At 40.6% G+C, this 18,903-nt stretch overlaps 2 protein-coding genes across 3 annotated transcripts in view; one reads left to right on the forward strand and one right to left on the reverse strand.

The window, feature by feature from the left end:
• The first annotated feature begins 2,239 nt into the window (after window positions 1-2,239).
• Window positions 2,240-7,160, forward strand: LOC137296344 (protein rolling stone-like). The gene is made up of 3 exons (XM_067828119.1): window positions 2,240-2,468; window positions 4,085-4,195; window positions 5,541-7,160. The coding sequence occupies exons 1-3, from the start codon at window positions 2,294-2,296 to the stop codon at window positions 5,942-5,944; spliced, it is 690 nt and encodes a 229-aa protein (XP_067684220.1). The 5' UTR covers window positions 2,240-2,293; the 3' UTR covers window positions 5,945-7,160.
• A 3,898-nt stretch (window positions 7,161-11,058) lies between these two features.
• LOC137296727 (uncharacterized) overlaps window positions 11,059-18,903 on the reverse strand; it is a 65,486-nt gene continuing 57,641 nt past the window's right edge. For both annotated transcript variants that reach the window (XM_067828561.1, XM_067828560.1), the window contains 4 exons: window positions 18,080-18,259; window positions 16,528-16,635; window positions 15,571-15,666; window positions 11,059-14,926 (listed from right to left, as the gene is read on the reverse strand). In XM_067828561.1, the coding sequence (XP_067684662.1) occupies window positions 14,790-14,926; window positions 15,571-15,666; window positions 16,528-16,635; window positions 18,080-18,259 (521 nt within the window). In that variant the 3' untranslated portion in view covers window positions 11,059-14,789. The remainder of the gene's footprint in view (window positions 14,927-15,570; window positions 15,667-16,527; window positions 16,636-18,079; window positions 18,260-18,903) is intronic.

Raw genomic sequence — 18,903 nt, forward strand, 5'->3', positions numbered from 1 at the left:
ACAATCTCAGCGCTAAGAAAGCTTCGAAATTGTAGGCCCTGTGTCTCGTTCCTCAAAGCAGTCATAGCTCTACGACTGTCGTAAGTCTGTGTTAAAGTATGGGAGTTACGATCACCTTAGCGCTATGGTCGCTAGGGCAGACGCGTTAAGATAGTGTTGACCAGATGACCACGACATTCCACCGATGCATTGTGGGACTGTGAACTGTGGCGTAAGTCACTCAGTGAATTACGATTTGAGCTGAGACATATATATTTTAAACAATTAAAGGTAACGTTTCTACAGGCAACAACGGCATAGTTCAACTGTAGGAGTTTGTATGAGGCGACATGCACATGCGCATCAGTTACCATAGTTACGTTTGATAACGAGGGGGCAGACGAGAATGGAGAAGTGACGTCGATTAAGTGTGACGTATTGCAAAAATGTGTGATCTATCGGCTGTAAGAGCTATAATGAATAGAATCTTCATTAAAACTCCCTCATGAGCGGGTCACTTAAAAAGGTAACGCTAATTTTCAAAGCATTACCATTTTCTCCTTCGTCGGGCAGTTAATGAAAGACCTCGGGCTTCTGCAAATGATAATGCCCTGAAAAATAGCGTTACGTTTAACTTCTTTGTTTAACTTCATGTTTAGAAGTTGGTGAATCAGGTAAGGACAAAATTGTTTGGATGAGCAACTTCTTTAATCAGGTGGAGCGATGTTTCGATACAGCTTTTTGTATCGTTGCTCTTACTTGCTTGACAACGATACAAGAGGCTGTATCGAAACGTCGCTCCAACTGATTAAAGAAGTTGCTCATCCAAAAAGGTTTTGTCCTTATCTAACGTTACCTTTATAGTAAAGTATTGACGGCGCTTTTGATCTGTTACCGAAGCATCGTAGAATACGCCCAGTCGTGCCTATCCCTGAAACGAATTCTGTCAATTCTGTGAAAATTACATTAATGTATCACGGAGAATCAGTGATGACGCCAGATGTTCGCGAGCCAACATCACCCTGAGCACCCGCCATTCACGTTATTTACCAAAAAATGGCACAACGTTTTGCCTAACACCGTATGTCAACGATACATTACATTGTGAGCACAACGGAAAATCAGATGACAATGTTCTCTATAAAACTGATAGGCATTATCTTTCGTTGAACCGGGGAAAGCACTTACCATGGTTAATAGTTAAATCCTCTATAAGAAAGACAACAGGAAATGATGACAATGCTGTGAGTACTTAGTGCGTATTTGAAAACCGCCCCGAAAGTAGATACCCTGTGGCGACTCCGGTTCATTTAAAAGGAAAACCACATGACATTGTTACTTTATTTATCTTCTGTACAGGATAAACTTTATAAATCAATAAAAATCTTATTGAACCGCTCTCAACACACTGGCTTTGAAAGCGTGATTCTTGGAGTCTCCTCTACTGCCTGTAATGTGTTTCTACAAAAGACTAAACATACGTGTTAAGGGTCGCTGATTATTTCCTGGATTACATTTTGTTTGCGGTAGTATATGATGACAGTTAATATTAAAACACTTTCTTGGGTTTTTCTTCCCAAACCCACTAACCCCGAGGCAAATTACTGTTTTTATTTGACACCCGTAATATTCTAAAAGAAAGAACGTAAATAGAGGAACACTGGTTGTTGCGTGCGTTGTCCGACCTTGACAAATGCTTAGTCTCGGAATATATATGCTGAAGATTGAAGTAAATAATTTCTTTTGTTTTGAAATGTAGTCCCAGTGAATAGGGAAGAGACAAACCTGGGGAAAATTTACACTTTCTTCATTTACCGTTTCAGCATTGCAAAAAGGACTAAGCGTAAGGGAGCCCTTTCAATTTGGGGTGACAGTACCTATACTTAGATTACCTTATGCAGTTCCTAATGTTATCCGTCCTTTTTTGGCTGATAATACGTTTATTTATGCAGCCCTCAACAGCTAACGTTACCTGTTAAATCTGGGATGACAGTGTCTGTTTATATGTTAACCTCTACAACTAATATTACCCGTTAAATCTGGGTTGACAGTACCTGTTTATTTCTGAACCCGTACAGCTACTGTTTGGTATGACAGTACCTGTTTATATGTTGACCTCTACATCTAATGTTACCCGTTGAATCTGGGATGCCAATACCTATCTTTATGTTACCAATCGCCATCATAATATTACCTTTTCATAACAGTACCAGATTTGATGTTACCCGTACATTTCTCACTGTTACCTTTACAGTGGGGTTGGCCAAATGTGTACCTGTGTTGGCGCGGTGTTATTGCAGTCTATCACGTCGCCATGATCATCCTGTCGGGACTGACTGACCGACACACCTGGACGAGAACTGACCAGGACAACATAAAATGGTTTGTGTATCTCACCAACTGGATGTTCTTCATCTTAACCTTGGGCACCATCATTGAGTTCATCGCTGTGGGTTATTGCCACCTGAAAAGGAAAGACATAATAAATGGTACGCATGGTGAATCATAAACATGTCTATATGGATCCTAACCATGACACGTTTAGACTCACTAGTGTAAATGAAGCCACTCACCTCAGTCAACTGTTCTAAACCAAATTTTGCAGAATGATCCATACTGTTTAAAAGTACTGTTTACACGTGAACCGATGCATTAACACATTCATAACTTTGAAAGGATTATTGTCATTAATTTAATAAATTATGAAACTGAGAATTCTTAACAACACTTTACACCCAATAGTACCTGTTCACATGCACAATGTTTGAACGTTTTTCTGCAATTTCATTTATGATCTTCGTGCAGTTCATCTGCACAGGGTCTGCAGTTGGTGCCCCCAACTTAGTGGAGAAAGTAATTTTTTATGTAATCATGTATTATATAAATTATGCATAACATATATCCCGGATGGGACTCAACCAAAAAGTACTAGACTTTGCACTTTACTGAGAAAGTGAAATCCCAAATATGACATATGTTGCACTTGACCACTTTCTAAATGGCATCGTGTAATCATATAGTGAGTGCTCCCCCACCTTAACACAGACATACCACAGTCTTAGCGCTATGGTGATCGTAACTCCCACACCTTAACACAGACATACCACAGTCTTAGCCCTATTGTGATCGTAACTCCCACACCTTAACACAGACATACCACAGTCTTAGCGCTATGGTGATCGTAACTCCCACACCTTAACACAGACTTACCACAGTCTTAGCGCTATTGTGATCGTAACTCCGACACCTTAACATAGACATACAACAGTGTTAGCGCTATGGTGATCGTAACTCCCCCACCTTAACACAGACATACCACAGTCTTAGCGCTATGGTGATCGTAACTCCCACACCTTAACACAGACATACCACAGTCTTAGCCCTATGGTGATCGTAACTCCCACACCTTAACACAGACATACCACAGTCTTAGCCCTATGATGATCGTAACTCCCACACCTTAACACAGACATATCACAGTCTTAGCGCTATGGTGATCGTAACTCCCACACCTTAACACAGACATACCACAGTGTAAGCGCTATTGTGATCGTAACTCCCACACCTTAACACAAACATACCACAGTCTTAGCGCTATGGTGATCGTAACTCCCACACCTTAACACAGACTTACCACAGTCTTAGCGCTGAGGTGATCGTAACTCCGACACCTTAACACAGACTTACCACAGTGTTAGCGCTAAGGTGATCGTAACTCCCACACCTTAACACAGACATACCACAGTCTTAGCGCTATGGTGATCGTAAATCCCTACCTTAACACAGACATACCACAGTCTTAGCGCTATGGTGATCGTAACTCCGACACCTTAATACAGACATACCACAGTCTTAGCGCTGAGGTGATCGTAACTCCCACACCTTAACACAGACTTACCACAGTCTTAGCGCTAAGGTGATCGTAACTCCCACACCTTACCATAGACTTACCACAGTCTTAGCGCAATGGTGATCGTAAATCCCTACCTTAACACAGACATATCACAGTGTCAGCACTAAGGTTGCTTTGTATAACAATAAACTACCCTGTTTTGCTACTGGTTGCAGTTGAGGTTGAGAACTAACTCATAGTTTCATGGCGCAGGTGACGTCAACCGAATGCCCACGTTTCTCAAAGTGACTTGGGTTTGGCAAAACCTGAGCAACACCGTCAGTGTGCTAGTGACAGTTTTGTTCTGGGTTCTATTGTATTCACGTAAGTACACCTTCAGTATGTTATATATATGTAAATTAACATTCAGTGTGGTACATTTATCTAAGTTTACATTTGGGGTGTTATATTTATGTAAGTTTACATTCAGTGTATAATATGTATGTAAGTATACATTCAGTGTGTTATATGTATGTAAGTTTATATTCAGTGTGTAATATTTATGTAAGTATACATTCAGTGTGTTATGTTTATGTAAGTTTACATTCAGTATGTTATATGTACTTCAGATAACATTCAGTTTGTTACATTTGTCTAAGTTTACATTCAGTGAATTATGTTTATTTAAGTTCACATTCTGCATGTCATATTTACGTGCATACACCTTCAATGTGTTATAGTCATGTATATTTACCTTCAGTGTGTTATAGTCATGTATATTTACCTTCAATGTGTTCAAGTCGCGTGAGTGTACCTTCTCTTTGTGACGACACTACTGTTGCTAGTTTTCTTACATTGGCTAGACATGTTGGGTGTTGCACATGATTCACATCGACGTAAAACAGGTACCCCGGGGTAACTGGCAGTATCATCAGAAGTGACCTGCCTTTAACAGGGTCGATGCCGTGGCGCTTAGTAGCGTGAATTGGCCAGGTTTACGACAGTCTTCACGCTACGTGTACTTCTCATGTTTCGTACAATCGGCCACAGTGTTCTGTGGTTACTGTAGACTGAAAGCCCTGTGTCTTTACCTTCACGTCACGTGTGACTTGTGGGGATGTCGTTACGTTTTCCCACCCTCAAAGTCACCCGAAGACAAGTCCCATGCGTGATGTGGACTCCAAAACAGCTAGGACGTGTCGTGGCTGGATCACGTTTGTAATTGTGTTATTTATATATATTATAATATTTTTTCAAATGCTACTTTCAAGTCTGTACTTTCTTTTGCTCGTTAGTTCCGTACACATGTTGATATCTTTGAACACTGCATACCTTATCCGGAATATCAACATAAACACAGCAATGCTCACCCTAATGTCGACCTGTGAAGATCTGGATTAGATATGATCCACGCTTGTCGTAAGTGGCGTCTAACGGGATCGGGTGGTCAGACTCGCTGACTTGGTTAACATATGTCAGCGTGTACCAACTGAGTAAATCGGAGCCCTTGATGATGGTCACTGGATTGTCTGGTCCTGACTTGATTATTACACACCGCCTCCATATGACTGGAATATTGCTGAGTGTGGCGTTAAACAACAAACAAACAAACAAACAACTTAAATCATCGTAATGTAAAGACGTGTGTTACCACGGGGGTGGAATCAGTATGCCAAACATGTATGGGAAATATCCGCCCTGTTAAAAGACAACATCCCTACTTTTCCAGCGGGAAAAGTCATCTCAGATGTCAGCTACATCACCCACGCCGGCAACACAATATACGTCATCGTCAACCTCTGTATCACAGCATCGCCAGTTAGATGGCTCCACTTCTTCCATCCCTTTATCGTGGCTATCGTCTACGCCATATTCTCAGCGGTGTTTCAGGCTGCGGGTGGAACTAATGGCCTAGGCTACAGCTCCATATACCCTGTGTTGGACTGGCAGGGTAATCCTGGAAGTGCGACTCTCTATGCCTTCGTCTGTTGTTGCATCGGAGTGCCTTTGATTCAGTTTGTGATCATGCTCATCGCCATGCTCAGGGTGACTTTATTTGAGTCTTGTCTTGGAAGGCATAAGCATTCTAGTGCACATACGGTTGGAGTTGATAACGTGATGAATCTTACCTAAGTAAGGCCAGAGTCAAGATTCGAAGTTCCCTTAGCTCTAAGGTAGTCGTAAGTACCATACATAAGCATTAACTTACGACTTACGAGCTCCGTAAATGTAGACCTAGGGCCCTTATTCTCGAAGCGTTCGTAGCCCTAAGAATTCCTAACTTTGATCGTAGCCAATGTGTTAAGAATGGGCTTAAGAAGTTCGTAGGGCTACGAACGTTTCGAGAATAGTTCTGGAAACATTCGTAGCCCTACGAACTTCTAAAGCCCATTATTAAGACATTGACTACGAACAAAGTTAAGAATTCCCAGTTAAGAATACGAACGTATCGAAAATAAGTCTTAGTCCTCTAAGACGAGAATTCGAAGGCAAAAGGTTTGTGAGGAAACAGGTGATAATACGAACAGGTGTATAACTTTTGGTGTGGATGAATTATTGAATTCCAAACGAAATAATTATTTTCAAGTTCATTTCTTACTATTGTGTTCATGTTTATTGTGTGAAGATCCGGGTTACTGGTCATTAGTAACACATGCTTGTCGTAAGAGGCGACTAACGGGGTGGTCAGGCTCGGTGACTTAGTTGACACATGTCACTGTATCCCAATGGCGAAGATCGATTGTTGATCACAGGAATGTCTGGCTGACACTTAATTATTTCAGCCGCCGCCATATAGATGGAGTATTCTTGAGTGCGGCGTTAAATTAAACACGCAAACTCACTCTAAATGACCATTGAAGAGTCGATGTTTAATTGATGGGATTCTAATCTCCATTTTGTTGTTTAACGTCTTTCATGTACATCTCGTATCTTGAGTTATCTGGGTTAACGCCGCGTTGACCAGCGGAGCGATGGCGTAGCCTGGTGGTTAACGCTGCGTTGACTAGCGGAGCGATGGCGTAGCCTGGTGGTTACCGCCGCGTTGACTAGCGGAGCGATGGCCTGGTGGTTAACGCTTTCGCCCATCACGCTGAAGACCCGAAATTGATTCCTCACATGGGTACATAGTGTGAGGCCCATTACTGGTGTCCCCCGTGATGTTGATGGAATATTGCTAAAAGTCGCGTAAAGCCATACTCACTCACTTTTATTATCGTCAATCTATTTGTCATATGTTGCTGTTTATGATTTGAATTGAAGTGTGTATACAAAACAATTGTTTTATAATTTTATTCGATATGCATTGTATTGCACACAACACCACTGACAATAAACTGCATGACTGTTATCGTTCCTCTTCTTCTTATTATAATTATTATATAATCATTATAATCATGTTCCCAAACACGGGACAAAAAGCTTGATTCTATCTGTAAGTCTTGATAGTTTTATTGTACAAACTAAAAGTACACAGATGCATATACATGTATGTTCCATTGGACAATGCCATGTCGTTTCCCCAGAGATGCTCGTTACTACATCTTCCGAGTTAAATTCAAAACCTTTGAACAGCACAAGAACTATCTAATATATGGCCAGATTTAGCTTAAGCGATATACATCCTGTGTTTGCTTTTTAAAAGGGACGGTGAGGAAGCCGAGTGGTTAAAGCCATTGCTCGTCTCGCCAAAGACCCGGGTGCGATTCCTAACATTGGTACAATGTGTGAAGCCCATATCTGGTGATCCAAGCCGTATCATTGCTGGAATAGTGCCCAAAATGGCGTGAAACAAAACTCACTCACTCACTGGCTTGTTTGTTTGGACGTGTTTATGAATTAATTTTTGTTTTGTGAAGGCTAGTATAGTCATGCTCGTTTATTTCGAAAAGTTTCTGTTTGTATATATGGGCCTTTGGGTAGCCTAGTGGATAAAGGGTTCGCTCGTCCCGCCGAATACCCAGGTTCGATTCCCCACATGGGTACAATATAGGGAGCCTATTTCTAGTGTCCCACTGCGTGATATTGCTGGAATATTGCTATAAGCGGTGTAAAACTAAATTCACTCACTGTGTCTAGATGTCAGTGTTGAAATATTAACATTGTGAATAATTTGTATAGAAACGGCACCGTGGTGCAGTTATCATAGGGTGATGGTCCAGTTATTCCCCAGTCAATGTGAATCCTAGGTGCAGTACTGATGGGAGATTTGAAAAGTTAACCGTTAATTCATGTACTGGACTACGACAAAACCATTTCTGTTTTGTTTGTTGTTAAACTCCGCATTCTGCACTGTTCGGTCTGTGTGACGGCATTGTTGAGCCTGGATCAACCATCCAGTAATCTGGCATCGATCTGTGCAGTTAAGATTCGCCGATATGTTTAGACTGAGATGTGACCACATGACCCCGAAGGTGTGAGTGAATGACTGATTGAGTATGGTTTTATGCCGCTTTTAGTTTTAGCAATATTCCAGCAATATCACGTAGGCGGACACCGGAAATCGGCTCTACATATTGTAATCTTGGGATTCTAACCTTGGCCTTCAGCGTAAGGAGGGAACGCTTTAACCACTCGGTTACTCACCACCCACGCTGGTAGAAAGTGTGTGTGCTGAACTGGAATTTTGTCGGAAAGCGCACATAAAATCTCGAATTCCACGTGCTCTTATCGTCACACAGGAAACAGGAGTCCGGTGACCAATTCCAGACCGGTCGTCATGGGTGAAGTATTAGTTAGATCATTTCAAACCGAGATGTATGCTCGTATACACCACAGTTTTTCCGGAGTTGATTGACAGGTGGGAGACGAGAGAGTTTTGCTCGAGCTTCCTCAACACCTGTCAATCAACTCCGGCAAAACTGTGGTGTATACGAGCACAGATCGAGGATTGGATGAGCTAACTGACTTGTACCACGCCTATTATGTATGGGAAGCGGGAAGATTTAAAAGTTCTAACGACCGTTTCATTCTCAGTCTAGTTGCCAAAATGAGTGCACTTGTAGTGTGGGACGAGGACATATACGACTTAACACTGTCACAGATCGCGTCAGTCATGGAAAATGAATTTCATGCATTTCAGGGACTTTCCCAGCTCACGCTTTCACAAACGGAGAATGAGGACGATGTAGACACTCTCATGGTGGGGGACTTTCGGGTGAAATCGGATATATTCGATGACATGTGTTCATTCACAGCCAAAGTCTTCTTACATGCAAGCGAAACGAGCAAAGGTTGGCAACGTACTTTGCTCGCTTCGGTTCGAAAAATATTTTTCATGTCCAAATAAAATATCGCCTCCATCAAAGGTACACTCACTTGGCTGTGCTTTCACATTTCTTACCCCATGTTTAGTAATCACTCACGTGAAATATGTTTTATTCCACATTTTAAGAGCCGCTCAGACCGTTCTTCGCCTCCATTAACCCTGCCAGCTTCCAGTTGAAGGGAGTGACTGAACATGAATAAGCAGAAATTTAAAAGAATTACTATATTGCCTAATTTTATCGTGAACCTGTTGAAGTTTATTTGTCTTATCTGTCGTCGCTATTGTTAGAATTTTCGTAACATTTATTCTACATAAAAACACTACTGGCGCAATGGGTGAATGATGCAGGGGAGGTAACTGTAAGTATCTATATAGAATAATACCCTCCAGTTCCTTCACCCCGCTGACCCGGCAGCTGGAAGGGGGAATGGAAGCGAAGAACGGTCTGATCTACCACGAGTTGCGCTTAAAATGAGAGCACAACCCAGTGAAGAAATGTGCGTATACATTTGATGGTGGCGATATTTTATTTTGACATGAAAATATTTGCCAAACTGAAGCGAGGAAAGTACGTTGCCAACCTTTGCTCGCTTCGCTCGCATGTAACGAAGACTAGTCATTTTCTCTATGATGCGCAGCCCATTTGCGCCACAGTTTGCCTGTGGTTCATTTTCCGCCAAAAGCGAAGACGCATCTTCAAGATTTGGCAAGCCAGTGAATGGTGAGGACATTCAGAAATTACTGTCTGAAACTGAGTGTAAGAATACTCATAGAACACGAAGTGGGCATATTGGGTTTTCGAAATCTGGAGACAACGAGTAGCCGAAAACATTCCAGAACTGATGGATTTCACTGTTGACAACATAAACAACTCTTCAATTTCAGCTTGTAAATTCATCTGAAACCATTTCATTCCCTTGTTGCAAACCTTGACTGACATAGATTGTGTGCAATGTTGAACAATGTTGAGTTCAGTCCTCCTGCCGTGGGGCGTGGCTTTTAGGAGCCAATGGCAGACGAAATCTGCCTTCAAGACAAAACTGTTGTCTTCCAGCCTATACACCGCGGGTGAGATCAAAGGAACCGACACCCAGACGTGGTACAATAATGGGATGCACGTGTCTCTAAAAGTGTATGGTGGCTGTTTAGGAACTCACCATATCACCCTGAGATGTCCCTCCAATTTGTCGGATCGACAGCAACACTCAACACGAATAGTATCATGGCGGAGATTGTTTTTGTTTGTTATGTAACGCCTAATATTCGGCAATATTCCAGCTATATGGCAGCGAATCTGGGGTCTGGACCAGATAATCCAGTGATCAACAACATGAGCATCAATCTACGCAAATGGGATACGATGACGTGTCAACCACGTGATCAAGCCTGACCACCAACCCTGTCTGTCGCCTCGTAAGACAAAAACGAGTTACTGAAGATCAGTTCTAGCCCGGATCTTCTTAAGTCCTTTTTCTCAGTGATATCATGATTTTAGAGTACTCGTGATACAGATGAAAGCATATAGTAGTAAGACAATAGTAGGACCTTTCAGCGACTATGGAAATACCCTTTTCCCTCTTTAACAATTTTATTCAACATTTTCGTTTTTATTCAAGAACCAATGATTTGTCTGCTACAGAATTGATTATTTTTGTGTGACGCAGTTGCCTCTTACGACAAGCATGGGTTACTGGAGAAATGATCTTCAGTAACCCATGCTTGTCGTAATAGGCGACTAGCGGGATCGGGTTGTCAGAGTTGAATTCATTGTAACATGTCATAGTATCCCATATAGATATATGCTCATAATGTTGATCACTTGATTGTCTGGTCCAGACCTGATTATTTACAGACCGTCGCCATATAACTGGAACACTGCTGAGAGCGGCGTATGACTATACTCACTCTCTTACTAAATGGAAAAAAATGCTCTTTAACATAAAATAAATCCAAAGAAAAACAACAAAGCACAAACACAAAAGATTTTGTTTACATTTATTTACCGACTAGCTCTAGGATGAGATAATCGGCATAGGGTGATGCCACAGCAACGAAATGCAGTACTGTACAGACATAAGTACACACAATGGGAACACCGCGCTCTATCAGTGCATCGATAAATAAATAACTTATCTGGCATCAGATATTCTATTTGCCGTTAACGCTAAACACCCCCATCGAAAGCCATTGCAAACACATCTTTAAAAGAAGAATATGTGTTTAATATTGAGTCCAATTACTACGATGTTACAACCCGTCAAACTGGTATGTATAAGATCACTGGGGTGTGACAGAGATACGTAAAGTTTAGATCAACAAGAAATGTCTTTCGAAATTATTTTTAAAAAGCAATGGTCAAACGATATTTACAATGGAAAATGGAATCGAAATAAGTTGCATTTGGTTAAGAAAGGCACCAACATGAATGAAGTAATTAATTCAAAACGAACTACACAAATTACACAGGTCATAAAACCAGCGCGTGATTACACATGTGACAACCGTGTAACACGCACCTATTCATATGAATCATGACATACTTTAAAATCAGCATCAATGTTAGCAGAATGGATAGAATTCAGTGTTCTTTGAGATATACGGTTGAACAACCTTCTTTAACAAGTCACACGATATCATAAAAAAGCCCTTCCATTTTTTCTTATATAGACACTTGCTCAAACTGCGTTTGAACTGTTCGCAAACTGAGCTGGTGATTGAAAATTGGACTACCTAAATATTAACGGTTTTGCAAGAAAACATATAACAGTGAGTTATGACTGAATTCATAAAAGTTCATTAGGGTTCATAACGTGGAAACTTAAATTAGATGATAAACAACATTGTAGCTATATTTGATACATATATTAATACACAAAAACATACAAAACAGGCGAATACGACCACGTGACAAAGATTTACATACAGAAACCCCAGTTATGCGTAGATTTGTGCACTTTCACACCAAAACTACTGGGTACACCTACATGTCTTATAAATACACACAGCAAAAGCAAAAATATTTTCTATTGCGATATATGTACACATGTGTTACAGAAAGTCGGGAAGAGTGCATCTCAACCGTGAGTTCATCGCAGCAGGAAGTGACGTAGTACACACAATCGAGCAACGTTTTTTGAATGACTAGACAAGGGAAACTATTGGACTATTACACACGGCATTTGAATGAAATAAGAATAATATTTGAAGGCGATTAGTGATGCGTTTTCTGCTGCTACACTTTATCCATTTACATTACCCGAAATTCACCGGATCCTTTCTTGATTTTTTTAATATGAAATACAGCACTGCAAACGGCAGAACTTATTATTCAAAATATACCGACTCACAACACTGAAAGAAGAACTTAAAACTAGAAATATTGAGTGAGCGAGTGAACATAGTATTAGGCCGCATTTAGCAATGGCCTGGATGAGTGATCTCAGAAGTAGGGTGTACATATGGTACCCGATGGAACTAATATGACTTCAAGGAACACTGGAGAAAACCTTGTTACACTGGTACGAGAGTTTGAACCCTTGGCGCCGATGTGATTGGGGGTCCAAGATAACTTGGCTCTGGTTTTGATAATAAGCGCTGGACAATAGACGACTGATGCCATAGACGACAAAATGCCACTGGCTGCCGCTTAGGTCGAGTCGAGCTGCCTTTTGGAATACACCAACCTTCCCTACCTGCTCAAACCGATCTCATCTGTAGTTGTGAATGTTGAAAACCAGCTGAATCACGGGAAGATCTGCACCCGCCAAATAAAATTATAGAGTCATTCGTTAAAGCTTGAAAAGCAGCAGACCTTTTTGTGTCCTGTTGTTCCGCGGCCATGGGTTACCTCTCCTTTAATACCAAAAGCGTTCGTTTTGTAATTTTGTCAGTCTCACAGTGCCTGAACCACATAAGTTTCTCTCATGAACGAACCAAGGACTCCTTTTCAGTATAAATAGGTTTATTTGTCGCTATCAGAATCCCAACTCCTAGCTAATCACACTTAAAATCTAGGTCAGCTTTGTGATAGTTATTTGACATGTTTTTTTTAAAAAAAATAACAGAAAAACGCTAATTCCCTAGCTTGCACATCAGACAGAATGAAGAACCTTTTAAGCACCATTGCGGATATTCCATAATGTTCACAATATTGTTAGTATTTACAAACATTGGAAGCGGAAATACACAATAAGACTCTTGCGACACAACTTTCAATAGTGAAGCCGTAGACTTTGGGGATAATGTACTATTGCTTACGTCATACTATCAAAGAGGAAAGTATCAGGTTTAGATGGGTAGTTAAAGGGGTATGTGCACAATACAAACGATGAATTAGAAAGTGGAAATTCGTAATTTCAACTATAATCAACAAGTACAATAAAAATGACGCACTTGTATTCTGTAGTATTGTTTTGACTATTTGATTACTAACTGTTGCAGGCCGCATGTAAACAAATATTTGAGATATTTGTCTCAATAAGCAAACCGACTGATAAGTCATTTACATGGGTATCGAGAGTGTATGGGTCACGTGGATGAATCTGACCAACGGTGTGCCTCGTCATAAAACCAGTATTACCGAAAACATACGGATACGCATTAATAATTAATATCAAATGATCATTTCGTCCGTAATAATAATGAGTACAGGGCTGTTTGTTTAGTCAGAATTTCAACTACAATTTATATGGGAGTTCGAGATGTAAGGGGCAAAGAACAGCTGCTTTAAGTTGCGCCTGTTCAGAAAGACTGATCTACCTAAAGATTCTAGGGGAAGAATCCCTGAGAAACCCTGCCGGCACTGTTTCAATGCAACCAATCAGAACAGCGCAAACGGACGGACAGGCGCTAAATGTAGTCCACACGCAATACTCCCGTCCCGTCATTCCGCGCCCCGCTTGAAGATAACCCGTCTGGACTGGGTGCGGTCTACTCTTATTACCTCTCAGCTTTAAAGAATCATAATTTGACAATATACCCTTAAAGAACACAAACGGGTATCAATTTCAAGATAACAGGTACTAGCAACATTTTCTATAAGGTAGTATTCTTAAACAGAAACACTCTCTGATGACTTTTGTTCTTGATCTACACGGTTCTAAGTGTCGCGGGGTTTGTTGACGTAATATGGTATATTGGTGTTGCCGAATGTTTCCACAAACATTTCCTGTAAAACAGCACCCATAACATCTGTTTGTAACAATAATTCTGCTTGTACAGAGACCGACCTTTGACATTCCTGAGTAGACCTGCGATATATTAAAAACATGTTTCAGAAAAAAACTGTTGATATTTAACACAAACAAAAAATATAGTTCGATGTCGATGGTGATGAACCAAAGGCCGAAAATTTCTTATTTCTAGGACCGGTCTTTCCAATACCCAAATCGAAACGATGTCGTCGAATATAAGTCGAAATGAGTGAGTGAACGAGTTCAAATTTGACTCCTTGGGTACTCGAACGCGGCATGACGAAAGAACGCTTTAACCACTAGTCTACACCTCCACACAGAATGACCGGGGCTTTACGTGTACATGGGTAGGTAGTTATGGGTATTTTACAGGAACTGCTAGGAAGCAGTAATAACCATTAAGTGATATTTTGAGTGGCACCCACTCACTTGTAGAACATCGCTTGACAGGAATGCTTAAAAGTACCACATCATCAGTAATGATATAATCGTATTGCAGTCGAACATAGCATGATGGAATCTAAAGCACAGAAACCAGGACACAAAGCACCATGGTCCCGACGGACAGCAGAACCTGTGCTCCGGAGTTCTCCTCATCAATGGATACCACCTCACCCGTCCCCGACTTCACCCTGTCAATTGGCAGGCTAGTAGAATCTGGAAACAGAAGTGAAAGAGTTTTACACATCTTTTAAAAAAACGTCCAGCAATATCACGGCGGAGAAAATAACAGAAATGGGCTTCCAACATTGCATCCGTGTGGGGAATCGAACCCAGAAGTTCAGTTTGCCGTGAGGACCCATTAACTCAATGATTACCCTATCGCCCCCTAAGTTGTGTCAAATTTGAAGGGACCTACGGACATATATTTGGAGATGTCCGATATTCGACACAAATGCAAAATTGATGTTTGATTAGTAATGCATAGGGACAAAGGGTTTACTTCGGGAAAAGTGTAGGTGCGACAAAATCAATCTATGTTGACTCTTTGTACAGGAGAAATTAATGTAAAAGCCTTTGGAAGGTTCAGTTGGTCCGTTAGATTCTGTATATCTCAAGTGTATGTGCGACAAAATCAATCTGTGTTGACTCTTTGTACAGGAGAAATTAATGTAAGAGCCTTTGGAAGGTTCAGTTGGTCCGTTAGATTCTGTATATCTCCGACATTGCGAGTTTCCGGACTGAGTGGTAGATTCAGAATCAGAGGGAGACTAGCATGCAGGATGAGCTCCCACGGAGGTGTTAGAAATATAGAAAATGAGACAACTACCTACAGAAAGAATCCTGATTCTTTTACTAACCTTTTGGTGGCATGGGAGTTTCAGGGACTGGTTCCACGTGTTTGATACATTCAGGGTAATCCCGACACTTTTTGACTCCATCCTCCTCAGTGACGCCTGAAATACAGTTGAGATTCAGTTGGTTTTCAAACATTCACAATTCTTTCAAACACATCACGACCTGCTTGCGCGATTAGTGAAGAAAAAAAGCATTGTCGCTTGGCGACATGATCCCTGCCGCAAATTATCAAATCAACCTTCTTGATGTAAGAGCAAGCATCCGATCCGAAACGCCGTGTCTTTCACAATAAAGACGTTGACAACCATAAATCTTGTTAAAAGTAAAAGTGAAAGAATTTTACACATCTTCTAAAAAACGTCCAGCAATATCATGGCGGGGAAAATAACAGAAATGGGCTTCCAACATTGTACCCGTGTGGGGAATCGAACCCAGAACTTCAGCTTGCCGAGAGGACCCATTAACTCAATGATTACCCTATCGCCCCCTAAGTTGTGTCAAATTTGAAGGGACCTACGGACATATATTTGGAGATGTCCGATATTCGACACAAATGCAAAATTGATGTTTGATTAGTAATGCATAGGGACAAAGGGTTTACTCCGGGAAAAGTGTAGGTGCGACAAAATCAATCTATGTTGACTCTTTGTACAGGAGAAATTAATGTAAAAACCTTTGGAAGGTTCAGTTGGTCCGTTAGATTCTGTATATCTCAAGTGTATGTGCGACAAAATCAATCTGTGTTGACTCTTTGTACAGGAGAAATTAATGTAAGAGCCTTTGGAAGGTTCAGTTGGTCCGTTAGATTCTGTATATCTCCGACATTACGAGTTTCCGGACTGAGTGGTAGATTCAGAATCAGAGGGAGACTAGCATACAGGATGAGCTCCCACGGAGGTGTTAGGAATATAGAAAATGAGACAACTACCTACAGAAAGAATCCTGATTCTTTTACTAACCTTTTGGTGGCATGGGAGTTTCAGGGACTGGTTCCACGTATTTGATACATTCAGGGTAATCGGGATAGGGATCGGGACACCTTATGACTGCATCCTCCTCAGTGACGCCTGAAATACAGTTGAGATTCAGTTGGTTTTCAAACATTCACAATTCTTTCAAACACATCACGACCTGTCGCAAATTATCAAATCAACCTTCTTGATGTAGGAGCAAGCATACTATCCGAAACGCCGTGTCTTTCACACTAAAGACGTTGACAACCATAAATCTTGTTAAAAGTAATGAAAGTGAAGGTCGTAATTTAAGATGAAGTAAATCCCAACAAAAGCATGACCCGTCAACCTTTCTTGATATCTTGCTCGGTAGTTGTTCCCACACACATTTTCAACACACAACTTGACCTTGACCTGAATGTCGTAGTGTAGGAAATGACGAAGCAAGTGTTGAAAGTCTATGAAGAAAATCCAGTGAACGGTTTGAGATATCTTACTAACAATCTTAACATGCAGTTTACAATGCTGAAATCTTCAAAGTATCCTACGTCTTCCCTTGATAAAGCTTAGCGTTGAATATGAAGAAAATCCAGTCCAACGTTTAACGTCCCCTTGTGACCTTGAAATGAAGGTCAAGGTCACGAAATCTGAATGGGACTTTTTTTATATTCTGATGAACCTATGTACAAAATATGAAAAGAATCTCGTCAACGGTTCTTAAGATATTCCAATTCGTACAGAAGTACGGACGTACAGGCGGATCCTAATGCTGTTTCAAGTGCTTCGCACAAAACGCGCGGTGGGGGATTCCGAAAATATATTTCGAAAATTCCATGAATACTGATTTGGTAAGTACAGACCAAGTATCAACACCAGGGAATCACAATCAGAGGGTCCTGATAACCAAGAAGTACACAGTTAACCGGTACCGTGGTGTACTACCCGTTACTAATGATATTATAGACCAAGGATAAAAAATAGTGGAATCAAAATAAGCAGATCCTGACAGTCAAGGGACACAACAATGCACAGCTAACTGTGGTGAATTCGATAAGTCGGGTCGATTAATTCACACCCATGTCTTATCAGCTGATTTAACGAGCTCAGAGACGCTACACTGTAAAGATGACCATATCTGAGTCATCCTTGACCCTTACTTGACCAATAACATAGGTTTTTTTTTAAAGGAATACAGGGAATCAGTGTTTGATGGCCAGTGTCTTCATATCATTCAGTTAATTATAGCTCTATACCTTTTCTGGTAAATATACATTCACTTGCTGACATGCCTTCTTTGCCAGGCGTATAGAGACTAAATATAGCCATCCAATCATATCTCTCTCATGAGCGAGAGACATTCTGTGCATGAAGATACTACCGTGACATCACTTAACAAACGCTATGTGATGGCTAAAGGTTCTAAGTTGTTTCAACTGAGAAAGAGAAATACAGTAGTTTTGATTCCCTCAGAATGACATTTATGAACTCCAAAAAGCTGTTTTAATGATAGTGTCATGATATAAGTAGCATCATCGCTAACAACATCATCATCATTTACCGCTGGGGTAGTTGATATCATGTTCGCAGTATATCGGGATATCGTCGACCAACGGTGCTTCCTCGCTCAAGAGGAACTCGTTCTGCGAAGGTCGAAGCTTGTCGCCGACTTTATCCAAGAATATGAAATATACTCCTCCAACTGTGAAGTTGTTCGAAATGCACAGACCAGGCTCGTAACCTGAAAGATTAATGTCATGGTTTACAGGATGTATGGTGGTAAATATTACATTACACACTTTGTTATACTCGTACACACAAGGACTGAACACGATAGTATTACCATGCACGATAGTATTACCATACATAATAGCATTACCATACACGATAGTATTACCATACATGACAGCATTACCATACATGATATTATTACCATACATGATAGCATTGCCTTACATCATAGCATTACCATACATGATAGTATTACCATACATGATAGTATTACCATACATGATAGCATTGCCTTACATGATAGTATTACCATGCACGGTAGTATTACCATACATGATAGTATTACCATACATGATAGTATTGCCTTACATGATAGCATTACCATACATGATAGCATTGCCTTACATGATAGCATTACCATACATGATAGTATTACCATACATGATAGTATTACCATACATGATAGCATTGCCTTACATGATAGCATTACCATACATGATAGTATTACCATACATGATAGTATTACCATACATGATAGTATTGCCTTACATGATAGCATTACCATACATGATAGTATTACCATGCACGATAGTATTACCATACATGATAGTATTACCATACATGATAGCATTGCCTTACATCATAGCATTACCA

Source organism: Haliotis asinina, chromosome 9, assembly GCF_037392515.1.
Source record: "Haliotis asinina isolate JCU_RB_2024 chromosome 9, JCU_Hal_asi_v2, whole genome shotgun sequence".
NCBI lineage: Eukaryota > Metazoa > Mollusca > Gastropoda > Lepetellida > Haliotidae > Haliotis > Haliotis asinina.